Below are 13,953 nucleotides of genomic sequence, written 5' to 3'. Positions count from 1 at the left end.
GAGTTACAGATTGATTGAAGCACAGGGGTTTATATTACACTTTAAGCTGTAGATTCATGTCACATTGATCTCCTTGCTAGAAAGTATACAAAGAATTATGGAAGTATAGGGACAGAATTACAAAAAAGGGTGGTGCCATCGTTAATGAAATTTTGATCATCAAAATTGTTCATGGGCTATGTTGGTTTAATAGCGAGTGAACAAAGGAACTACTTTCTTCTTACTCTCCAAAGAAACTGAAAAATCACAGACAGCCACACTCACAATGTATCACATCACATTTTCAATCAATTGTAATCTTACGAAATTACCCAAGCTACATTACATTATACTAGTTTCCAAAGCAATTTACTTTAACATGGTATACAGAGTGATCAGAAAGTCACGCAGCTCATGATGCAAATGTTTAATTTTTTTTCTTTCTTTTGTTGCAGGTGGTGTTAACTGAAACAAGGCAGTTGTAGTACAGCCCACAACAATATAGTGTACAAAGAGGGGGAAAGAATTTTTACTGTGGAGAGTACATAAGAAGTTTGAGTTGCGAAACCACCGCGGCACGCTATGTAAAGGCATATCCTCGGAAGACATGTCCGACTAAATCGATCATTAAACGTCTGTCGATAAACTGAAGAAAACTGGGAACGTGTCTGATATCTCTCGAAGTGGCAAACCGACAATTCTCACCGAGGACATATTGACGGATGCAGCAGTAAAAAATGATCTGCAGAAGATATTACGCATGTTGTCTAGTCGGAGTGGTTGTCTTATGATAAAGTATATATTGCTGTAAGGAAACCGTTACAAAAAGTTTCCATACAAAATCAGAGTTTTGCAGGAGTCTGTGCCAAGTAATTCACTCCAGTGTGTTGAGTATTGTTAGAGCTTCATGAAACTAATTTAACGCCTGATAGGCAGGAGTTAAGACGACCCGTATAGATCAAAGCTTTGATTTTACCTCGACGGACACGTGAGTTCACTTCGTGTTCTTGGTTGGTGGTAATCCGCAAGTACTGAATAATTCTTCCCTTTACGCCGAAAAGATCGCCGTATGATATGTCAAGTCTCGAATGAGAATTTTCATTCTCTTCTTACGCAGGACGAACAACAGTGAATGTTAACTTCAGCTGGTCAGGCAATTTTTTATTACTTTGATTAGGAAAAGGAAAGGATATGATTTCAACATAACAATACACCCTACCATACGCTCCCAGGACGCATCATTTTCAAGCTACTGTGACCACCCTGGTCTCTAGACCTCACTTGCTCAGATTCATTCTTATGGGAATATCTTAAGTCAACAACTTACTCAATTCATCCGCATACTTTAGAAGAATTGCAGTTCAACATTCAACGAGCCGTGAACAGCATTTCAGGTGCAACGCTTCGGAGCGTTCAGAAACATGATCAGAAGAGAACACATATATGAAGCAGTAAATGGCCATTTTCAATATCTTTTGTAATACCTCCATATGTTGTGTGGCTCTTTGATCACCCTGTATTTACTCACTTAAGAATGATTACATTACTGTTTATTTACCTACGGTACTTTGAATTATTTATTAATATTTCAACAATTTTGAATTTTGCATAACATACTTACAGCCCTTTTGCAGCTTGAGAACAGTGAAGAACGTTTTGTTTACGATGGTAATAAAGATACACACACATTGAATTAGCTGTTAAACGCACATTTGTGTGCATTGCTTTCTATTTTAATACTAACCTTCTTATCCTCATCTTTCCTATCAAATGCACACTTCTGCTTGCACTGCTCACACGTAACTGGAGGTCCATATTTTTTCTCGGAGTTTGTACATCTTTGGCATTTATTGCCGATGAATGCTGCTATAACATTACAATATTCACACGCTGACGGTTTTCCGTACGCCTTCACGTTCTGTTCACATTTTTTGCATATAGTACTCGTGCTTCCCTTACTGTAAAGGACAATAATCAAAATGACAGCACGATCAATTCATAATGTAGTTATTCGTTCCAGTATGAACCTTCCACCAACAACACGTACCATTTTCCAACGGTTTTAGATTTTTTTAAATCACATTTTATTCAACTTACTTACAAGAGTCAATGTAACTTGTAAAAGTCACAACAGCACTTGAAGAAGAAAATCTCATGAGAAAAAGTTAAAAGCTGTGAATATTCTACATGATTTTAAGAAAATGTCTGTATTTCTAATTCAGTGTTATTTTGTAATTTTAGGATTATATTACAAGTTGTATTTACTTATTATTATCATGAAAAACATTACAATAAAATCAAAGCAAAACACTAATGTGATCGGAAATATCCAGTTTTACTATTATCTTTGAAAGAAAATTATTTTTTCAGTGTACTTTATGGGACAGAAAAATTTATAGTGGAATAAATAAGCAAATAAAATTAAACACTAAATTCATTTTAAAGCGGGATGTTTTTATCTTTAAATTATAAGTACTCATAAAAGCAGAGATCATTCAAAGAAAATAAATAATAATTAATGTAAAAGACAAAGGACAGAAAATACGAAAAGTAAATAATTAACAGCACTGAGATTTCGTTTATCACAATGTGCCTACGTATAAATAAAGGTGAAAATCTAACCTTATTGAAAATTATTTCCTTACGTTTGTTGGTGGAAACTTAAAAATAAAATAACTGTTAATTTCAAAACATCTAGTACGCCTTAAATGAACATTAGGTGTATCTATCTATTTAAAATTAAATCTGTTTATTTGGATTTTCAAAAATTCGAGTAAAATAAACAGAAAAAAAAATTCATAACAAAAATGTTACTCAACATATATCCTCCACACAATAAATAGTATCCGCAAACAAGATATTTGTGCTTCATGTGAGACATAATATTAAAAATGGAAGTATGCTGAATCTCTGATTCACAACTAAGCACTCAAATTTAAATTCCAATTTGACAACTGCAGTCCTTGAAACGAAAAGAAAAAGTTCTTTATTCATATCAGATGCATTAATGCATTGCGTTTTACGCATATTCAAAAACTAGTACAATTTTCAAAGATAAATCCTATTTACACATTCTTCACATTTTTATGAAGATTAGCGAAATATTGTTGAAATTACGATATTTATACGATATAATATTACGCCACGTAAAAAAATTAAATCATATGAACATTATTAAAACGCATAAATGAAGTTGAAAGGCGAGTGCGAATATCGTTTAAAATTGATCGATTTCTTGAGTGATATCGATGTACGAAAACTAACTTGGATTAGTTTATGTCAAGTGTTGAATGAACCATGAAACATCACAAATATTACACAAACTAAAAATTTGGTTACTGATTTTGTTTTTGTTTTGAAGAGGAGCTTAACCACTATCTAACGCTTACTAATGTTTCAAAACGAATGACTATTTAGACTACGATTCCTTAAGTATATGAAGCTTCTAAAAGAAATGAATTGAAAATGTTTATAATCATTTATAATTTATAGTTTTAATGTAACCCGAATAAATAAGCAATGAATATTCTGCTTAACGAAGATAGAGTCTGGTACACTTTATTATTATTATTATTATTATTATTATTATTATTATTATTATTATTATTATTATTAACAGCCACTAACCTTTTCTATGTACCCAGAACAAACCTGAATAAATATTTTAGTCTACCAGCGCGTCGGGGAAGTTCCATAAAAACCCTTATGTTATATCTGAGCATTCTCTGCGGAAGTAATTTTACAAATATATTTCGCGTATTCTCAAAGTTCCAGGCAAAGGACTACAACTGAGAAATTTGTAAAATATTGAATAAACAAACAAATTCAAAAGTTTACTATGAAAAGGAGGCAAATCAACAGAGAAATGAAAATTACATTACCAAGATCCTATAATATGGAGTAAAGGGGAGCGCTCATATTGTGTAAGGCAAGATCATGGGTGGGTAATGACAGTAGTGGCTTACAATCCGTATTAGGTTAGACTGACATTGTATAGAATTCAATGCAAAACTTGTTTCTGTGGCGATTTTTTAGTTTCTTAAACCACATAATTAAATACAAAACAAAAATCTATGTCCACGAGAATGCTTGTCCAGACGTGACAATTTCAATTTCCAAGTCAATGCGAAATGAAGAACGAGTTGCTTGAAACGAAAAGACATGTTACGGCTGTTGTCTTTTTATGTTTCAAATGTGTTACGTTTGATAAATGTCTACAGGCCTCCAATGTGTGGTTGAAACTACTCTAAAAATTACCTTTTTTTTTTTTAACAATTATTCAAACACCTTCTTTTCTGTCGCTGTTTGAGTTATACAAACGTATGTTAACGTGGTGCTTGTACAATGTAAGACGGACACAACGTAAGGGTGTTTTTATTATTAAGCTACATATGAATACAATCCCCTTCAAAGTGGGTGCTACGGGAAACAATACACCATCGGAACTGTCGCTTTCCCTCTTCGTATCCATGGTAGAACTAGTCAGATCTAAAATGGAGGAGAGAGCTGTGGAATTACTGAAATAACCTTTTAAACCAAAAACTAAGCAATGGAGAGCTGAGTGACAGGAATCACTGTCATGATGAAAAATCAGAATGTTACTGGTGTTTCATCCGTTTTTGAAGTGGGTCTTACTGTTCACATGGTTATTTAACCGTTTGTTTACTCAATTAAAATAGTTACATTGTTTACGGGTGGGATGTAAATGTACCCCACCACAGAAATTGTATTTTTCGAGAGAAGTAAACAATATTTATATACAGACTTTTGCTCACACAGAACCAGAACTAGAACCATCAGGGTAAATGAACATCCTAAAAATGTATCAAACAAAACATTTTAGAGAAATAAACATGATCAGCCATCTAGAGATAATTCAGAAAAAAATTTTTTTGCTTTACTTACCAACTGGGACGTATATACACTTTTCACTCTAAGTAACTTCAAATTTCTACAAGACAACTTAACGAATAGGGTTGCTTTCTTGTAGATGCGTTTAATACAAAGGTGTTAAAAAAAATAAAGGTGAATTTGTCTCTAAAACCCAGAGTTATTTGTGTAGCTTTTTCTTTTTATGTTGCACATATCAAGGTGAGACAATTACAGCCTTCTACGTCAACCTGTCTGGTATCTAGAGTAATTTAAAGATGGCGCATCGACTTACACATTACTCAACGGAGATGTATATTGTTATTGTCTTTTATGGGTCAAGGGACAGAAACCATCTGATCATCGACAATCGGTGGAGGTCTATGGAGAGAGTGTTACGTCGCAGAAACAAGTATATGTGTGGTGCAACACATTCGCAAGTGGTAGGAGGAATTGTAACAGATGAGAGAAGTGACAGGCAAGCAACGCCCATAACTGACAGAAATGTGAGTAACGTCGATGTAATGATTCGTGAAGACAGAAGAGTGAAGCTGCATAACATCGCAGAAGTATTGCAAATATCGTATGGTTCAGTGAGGAATATCGTCTATGACCACCTTGACTTCAGGAACGTGTGCATGCAATGAAAGCCGAAACATCTGAGCGAGAAAAATGAAATGAAATCTTTCAGTTTTCCATCCCACGGTTATGCCGGTTAGGCTAAAGGAGACGGTGATTATGAGAAATGAATGAAATGGTGGAATAAAGAAAGTGGGAGGAAACGGGAACCCCGAGAAAACCCACGCACACGGTATTTGTTTACTAGAAAGTTCACTTGGCGGGAGCAGGGTTTGAACCCGGGACCCCAAGCACCAGAGGTGAACGCTCTACCACTGAGCCACCGCGGCCCCATCTGAGCGAGAACCAAAAAACCTTCGAATGGGCATTTCTCTGATCCACCTTACACGATACACGATATATCCACGAACGAAATTAATTCCTTCATCGCATCACAACGGGCGATGAAACCCCAAGATGCCTATATACAACTGTATCAAAATGCCAGAGTATAACAGAAAAATATCCGTCGTCACCGCCGGCCACGAAATTCAACGCCAAAACATCTGCCAAGGAAACAATGGCTACTGTACTTACGGACTGTCAGGGTGTTATGTTGAATTTCTCACAAAGGGTGCGAGCACTACTGCGGACACGTACTGCCAAACCATGAACAAGCAGCCATACGCCAGAAACGAAAAGGAAAATGAAATCTTCGAGTTTTACGTCCCACGGTTATGCCGGTTAGGCTAAAGGAGACGATAATTATGAGAAATAAATGAAATGGTGGAATGGAGAAAGTGGGAGGAAACGGGAGAACCCCGAGAAAACATACGCACACGATCTTTGGCCACCACAAAGTTCAGTTGGTCCGAGCTGGGATCGAACCAGGGACCCTTTGCACCAGAGGTGAACGCTCTATCACTGAGACACTGCGGCTCTTGAAACGAAATAGGTTACTACGAGAGGGAGTGCTGTTATTGCACAATAACGAACGATCACATGCAATCCAACGGACCCATACACACATTATGAGTTTCAACTGGGAAATTCTTGACATCCTACTTATAGATCTGATTTAGCTCCTTCCGACAATTATTTGTTTCGGCCCCTAAAGAAATACATCCGTGGGCAGTGTTTCGATACAATGGAAGGGGCACAACAGGATATGGTTACCTAGTTAAGGAACCTGGAGCAACATTTCCTTGCAAGCTGACGGATGACTTGACGTCATGTTGGAATGCATGTTTGGACCGCAGTTGTTTCTACATCGAATGTTAATGTGATACCATGTGTCAAACATGAAACAATTTCAGATATTTATCTCTACACGTTTTTCAGTAAATTGAAAATTCACCTTACATTTTGATACACCTTTGTAGATATAAATAATATAAGTCAAAGAATACCAACCCTTAATAAATATTATTAGTTAAGTAACAACACTTAGGTATGTGTACATCCCAATTGCTAAAAAGAGGGCTGTTTTTTTTTTTGACAACTGAAAATTTGCGATCTCAGTGGAGCACAACTCTTTTCTATATGATATATATATACAAAAAACGCTGAAATTTTGTACTATGCAAACATCGGTAGGGGGACATCGTTTGACACGCTTTGTTATATCACCAAGTTAACAGTGTTGCGTTCCAATATAAAGTTACATTTTTTATTTATTTTATTTTATTTTTTTCACATTGCACTATGTCAGATTATTACATATTTCAAATTTACATGTCAAACGAAAAACATGCAATATCATATTTGTTCTTCAATGTTGCAAACTAAGGACGCTACAGTATTAAAATCTAAATTTCTGTCCCCTCTATAGCAGTAATAACGCAAGTGAGACGGATGGAACAATACCTATTCAAAGTACTTTTAGTGTTTAATACTATACTCATGGTATGAGGGATTTCGGATGAATAGGAACAAAGATATACGGGATTGAAAATCTGACTTTTTCAAAAGCCTTTTATTTCGTAAAACTACTTAGATAAGTATTTTATCCAATTGTATAGAAGGCTTTCAGAAGATCTAAATGCCGTGTGCAAGCAGTTACCTCAAATAGTGCTGGAGATATGGTCAACAATATTGAAGTTTGCAACATTGCTTAAAATTATGTAATTCCGAGAAGCTGTTGTAATTACACCTAACAAAAAGAATTATTGTTACGTTATGGAAGCAAAGCACATCGAAAATTGTTTTAAGAAGTTCCAGCTAATACGTTATTTTAACCAATAAATCAAATTTAACGATTTTTTCGAATATTCAAAATTCTCTAATGTGTCAAATTGCTGTAAACAATATAATCTGTACATCTATTCAATACTATTTAAGGAATTGGCTGCGACACTTTTTCGAAATAAAGTCCTTTGAAAAAGTCAAATTTTAAATTCCCTGTATCTCTTTCTATTTGTTCGAAAAATGTCATATAATGACCGTAGTCTTCGACACTAACAAGTAAAGGTTCTGTCTTAAGAATCGGGGATCCGGAAACTGCGCATATATTTACCGTTTAATGCTTTTCGTACACGTCTAATGATACTGTACTTACATAGTAAAATTCGTTTTCCAAGCACAAGTCGTTGACATATTGACATTTTGATCGGTCATATATGGTTCAATACGTCAACGTCCGCGAAATTTCAAACCAATAGATGTGTAGTGTTCATACATATATCAATCTGCAAAGCATTAGTCAATCTGCCCATGGGAAGTGGATGAGAGGTTGCTTGCAAAAGTCGATTGGCATGACCTTCGGGCGGCCATATTGGATTTATCCTTTGCTGTCGGCCCGGCATATTTCCTTCGTGGTCCTTCTCTATCTAACTATATGTGCAGTTTCCGGATCCTCGATTCTTGGGAGAGAACCTTTACTTGTAAGATATTTTGGATGTGCACCACCACGTCCGTGTTACCTATGTTATTATGTTGCAGAGCTCTACAAAATTTGGTTGTTATCGATGTTTGTGATGCTGAACAGTGCATAATATGTGTGGTGTTGTGTAATCCAACGTAGTCATTTGAAAAAATACAACTTTATATTGTATTGGCAATATTGTTAATCTGGTTGTATTGCAGACTATGTTATACAAATTCTTCTCTCGATATTTGCATGGTATGAAATTTCAATTCTATGTCTACAGTTTTAATGTTACAAGGGTACAGATGATGATCAGAAAAATGGAAACACCTGAACGAAATTGCAACTTACCAGATTAATATGGTGTCGGGCCACCTTTCGCCATCAGAACAGCCTTGATGCGACGTGGGATGGAGGCATAAAAGTCGTGAATGGTAGCAAGTGGAATATTACACAATTCCTCGTGCAGGGCATCGGCCAGTTCTGTGAGAGAGGATGGAGGTGGAAATCGTCGCCGGAGTCGTGTTTCCAAGACGGACCACAGATGTTCCAATTATGTTGAGATCTGGGGATTGGGCGGGCCAGGGGAGGTGTTGAACTTCATCCCGATGTTCCTCAAACCACGCTGCAACAGCGCCAGCTGTGTGAATGGGTGCATGATCATCCTGGAAGATGGCGTCATTGTCCGGGAACAACATCCGGACCATAGGATGCAAGTGGTTTCCTAAAATTGCGACATAATCGTTGGCAATGATTCGTCCGATAAGTGTGACCACAGGACCCAATGAAAACCATGATATTGCGGCCCACAGCATCACCGAGCCGCCGCCATGTTTCACAGTTGGGCGGAGACACTGCAGATCATAAGCTTCTTTGGGCGTTCTCCACACATAAACACGGCCCGTGGTTGGGAATAAGGTGAAGGATGACTCATCCGACCATATCACACGTTTCCAGTCCTCAACGGTCCAAGTTGCATGGTCGCGGCACCATTTGCGGCGTGCGAAAGCGTTACGGTCCCTGATGAGCAGTTTGGCCCGTGCAACACGACCCCGTAAGTTCATGTCATGTAATTCGCGGCGGACTGTGATTGTCGAAACAGGGTGGGGGAGGTGCTGATTCAGTTCCTCTGTCACTTGCTCCGCAGTGGCACGACGGTTCTGCGTGACAATGCGCTTTAATACCCGGCGTAACCTATCACTCATGATTTTCTTCCGCCCACTGTTCCGCTTCCCCGATGTGGTTTTCCCGTGTGTTTGTGTAGGCCTTCATCATCTTCGACACTGTCCCACGCGACACACCTAACACAGTAGCCACTGTCGTCACACTCACTCCACATAACCGCGCACCAACAATTTGCCCTCTTTGAAAATCTGAGAGGTCTCCCATTTTACACTACCTCCGTCTGCTGCAGCCACTGGACACTGTTGTTCCACTGCGCCTGACGTAGTATGGAGACCGACCTAACACACCACCATCAGCGGTCCGGCGCTGCGGGCGCCACGACACCAGTGCCAACCCATACATCTTATGTGTTGCCAACTACAGGTGTTTCCATTTTTCTGATCACCATCTGTATATCAAGGTAACCAGTCCACTCAATATATACAGGGTGCTTCAAAACAACACCGACAATGTTTGGGAGGTGATTCCTGACACCAAGATAAGGCAAAAAGTATAGACCAAGCAGGGTGCACAAATAATTCCTTTCGAAGTTATAGGCTTCCGAATATATATATATAAATGAACTTTAAAGGTCCAAAGCTCCAATACTATAGGATCTACCCTAGTCGGTTCAAGACTTCACTTAAGAACTAATATGTGCCATATCCAAATATCCGTGTTTCAGAATCCTGCAGTACTTCTGCAACAGTATTTACAGAAGTTGTTGATGAGTACTTCAAATTATATGCCCTTAGCCAAATTCCCTCTATAAAAATTGTTGCGTGAGTACCGCAGAATTCAGAAACATGTATTTTTGGATAGGACACATATTAGTTCCTAAGTGAAGTGTTGACCCGACTACGGTAGGTTCTATAGTACTGGAGCTATGGACCTTTGAAGTTCATTTTTTCATATTTTCGGCAGGCTACAACTCCGAAAGGAAGCATTTGTGCACCCAGGTTGGTCTATACTTTTTGTCTTATCTTAGTGTCAGGAATCACCTCTTAAATGTTGTCGGTGTTGTTTTGGAACACATATATATATATATATATATATATATATATATATATATAGAGAGAGAGAGAGAGAGAGAGAGAGAGAATAGTCCAAAAGTGTGGAAACACCCAAATAAAAGACAGGATTTTAAAAGAACGGCAACTGTAGATTAGTAGTAAAGGTGGCGGAAAAACTTTCAAAAACATGTGAAGTCGATGGTCGCTATCTTGAAATCCACCATTTTTGAATTCACTCTCATTTTCTTAAATGGAAACCATATATTGTGATACGTTGTTCTCACCTGAAATTTTCTCAGAAATTCAATGCTGTGTTTATTTTTACTTTACCACCTACAGCAACGAAGTTATGACAGTTTTTTCGTTTTCACAACGTCAGTGCATACTACATATTTTAAAGGATGTGTTCGATGTGTTGTCCATTCCGTTGAATTGCCAGTCATTCTTTTTTTTTTTTTCATTGATTCAAAACCTTACTCGCTTTCAGGTATGCTTGCACACGTGCTTGTTATGTGTTCCTTTAGGTGGTCAATATCCCGAAATTTCACTGAATACACAATGGACTTGAGATGTCTATAAAGATAAAAATCTACGGAATTGAGGTCAAAATCTACGGGCCACTCCACAGCACCACGTCTACCAATCCATGAGTTGGGAAACTGCATATCCAAATATTTACGAACATAATCTCCATAATACGAGGGGCGCCATTGTATTGATAGGAGACTGGGACTGTCTCATCTTCAGATAAGAGAGATGGCAAGATATCTTCTTCCAACATTTGACCATACTCAATTGCTCTTAAGGTACCATTGATAAACGAAGAACCCACAATACAGGTTCCCCAAACACCACACCACACCATGACTTTTCCAGGAATGCCAGCAGATGCTTTACACTAATAGAGATTGGTGTTCAACAAGTAGCCAACATTTTGTTTGTTTACCTTACCAGAAACGGGGATTTTGGCGTATTTGCTGTTGCCCATTCCGTGAATTCCAAACACAGATCGGGGTCATCCTATAACAGGTGCTGATGCGCTTGTAGCGATGCCACTTACGCAGGAATAAACGACGAGTGCTTCGATTCGGACTCTTGCTAAATTCTCCCACCATTGCCATTGACGTTGTTTCGTCAGTCGCCGTGCATGGCCTGCCTGATTAGGGTTTGTTGACCACGAACCCTGTTTCCCTGAATTTCTTGATCAACTTCCTTAGTATTGTACGGCTAATGATTGCCCTATCTGGTGACTGTCGTTAAAATCATCAGCAACGACCCTTGTGCTTAGCTCTCCCGACATCAAAATTATCTTAATACCTACGTCACGGCAACGTTATTTCAGTCACTTGAAACGATATCAAGAAGAAGAAAAAAAAACAGTCGTAACTTCGTTATGATAAGTGATAAAGCAAAAACAAACACAGCAATGAATTCCTGAGAAAATTTCAAATGAGCATCATCACCTTACTTTCACATAGTCTGTGGGCCACATTGACTTGCCTTGAATGCGGGGAGGGGAAGGGGTACATTTACCATTATATTACATTAAAAGCTAATATGAAATATTCGTGATCAAACAGTTTGAATTTACGTCTCGGAAAGTTCATTTGATTGATTGGTTGCAATTACACGTCTACTTTTCAGAGTGGACACTATATCAGTCGTGGACCTATGGGACTATACTGCTACATCGGAAATCTGAAGCCATATGTTGAGTATTGCGTTTCATGCTTCAAATATATTCAAACACATCAAAAATTAATACCTACAATTCATTTAAGACGTATTAGTACTAGTCATAAAAATACATAATTACAAATATATTGAAAACACACACACATAGACACAAAGAACTTATATTTTGCAAGAAAGGAGAAAATTTCACTATGAAAACTTACAGCCAAGCACATTTCAAAGAATAATTTATTCAACCCAAGTAGTCATAATCTTCACAACAAATACAATTTTAACTTGAAATAATTAGAACGACGAAACATAAGACAAAAGTACTTGAAGTTTAAGATGTATTTATATCATTCAATATAACTATTATCTATAAAACAAAAACATCCTTATAAACAGAGGAGCGATTTGTATCTTTCAAAAGACACAGTTCCTTGAAATAAAAACTTTGCACTTGAAAGAGTTTTCCTACCAATGTAAGACAATATTTAAAAATATGAAAACACTTCGTACAGCCGATGACAAAAATCAGTAACATATCTGTTATGGGCTGTAAGTAAATGTTTTAGTCCTGCAAGAATGAGAACAAACATTCGGAAAGATGTTTCATTTCAACCAGGTGGCCATTTAAGTAATGAACAGAAATTGTCCTCATACTGAAATCAGATTCTGAAATGTGGTAAGAAATTCAGAGTAACTTAAATTTAAAACATGAATTGCCTTGGTTGGATAAGAACATGTTTAATCTCTGCAAAATTCTCAAGAAATAAAACGTCGCTAAAGATGTACGTAGAAGAAAATGTTGAAATATGAATAGCAGTTGAAATGATGACAAATGATTGCAAAAGGTGAAGAGAACAAACATATTCAGACAACATTTTATGTGACTTTTATGGTTTGAAAAAGAGAAAATCACTGTTCTTACTCCTAATTAAATTACAAATATAATAAAAATATACTAGAAACACGTGCATATTATCCACTGTACATTTTCATACATGTGAGTTCTCATTTGCTCTTGTGAAACATGTTAATTCGTGGATTTTCGTCACAGATTGCAGGAGCATTGAGAAATTAGGACATATACTTTTCACCCGTGTACTTTTTATGGGATGTTTCCTCTCTCTATTATATATACATAATTTGATAACGATTACAGAAAGAGCAAAAATCGACGAATCAACAGTTACACGAAGACTTACATGTAAGGGTTATATGCCCTTACAAGTGATACTAAGACTATGTGTGTTATTTAGTTTAAGAATGCATTAGATACTCATACAAATCATGGAAATATAGTGCGACGAAATGGAATTTGTTAATAGATACAAACCTTTACTTATTTTTCTTACACGACAAAACCAATGCGTTTTTCCGCAAAACTATGATTATAAGTGTAAGAGCATCTATATTTTGATTTAGAAGTTAAATTGGACGGATACTCACCGCTTGTAATGTTGATGACGACAACTCATCTTCAACCATTTTTCCTAATACTAACAGCAAGAAATACTTACCGATAAATGTAAGAGTATTTCCGATGGATCCATATTCATTATAAACACAATGCCTTTAACTTGTTTGACTAATCTACAATCTTTGATTACACGTTAAAAAAAAAAAAAAAAAAAAAAAAAAAAAAAAAAAAAAAAAATTGCAGATAAAATATGTTAAACCCCAGTATTACCATGAAAAACACTGTTAAATTTTGAATGATAAAAAACAGTGCATTATTACCGAAACTCTTTGACATTCTAAATACAAAATTTTGATTAACATGAGAATGTAGAAAAGCATAAAGATTCTTGTACAATTACTTGT

The 13,953-nt window shown here is 36.7% G+C and overlaps 1 protein-coding gene across 2 annotated transcripts in view; it reads right to left on the bottom strand.

The window, feature by feature from the left end:
* The window catches only part of LOC145686479 (protein FAM76A), a 223,809-nt gene that overhangs the window by 182,112 nt on the left and 27,744 nt on the right, over positions 1-13,953 (bottom strand). For both annotated transcript variants that reach the window (XR_014131613.1, XM_081759826.1), the window contains exon 3: positions 1,724-1,937. Coding sequence is in view for 1 of the 2 variants with exons in the window: in XM_081759826.1 (XP_081615952.1) it covers positions 1,724-1,937 (214 nt within the window). In the remaining variant the exon portion in view is untranslated. The remainder of the gene's footprint in view (positions 1-1,723; positions 1,938-13,953) is intronic.

The sequence above is a fragment of the Thermobia domestica genome, chromosome 5 (genome assembly GCF_964235325.1).
Source record: "Thermobia domestica chromosome 5, izTheDome1.hap1.1, whole genome shotgun sequence".
NCBI lineage: Eukaryota > Metazoa > Arthropoda > Insecta > Zygentoma > Lepismatidae > Thermobia > Thermobia domestica.
Note: the sequence above shows the minus strand (reverse complement) of the source record. Positions and strands in the feature narration are given on the sequence as shown.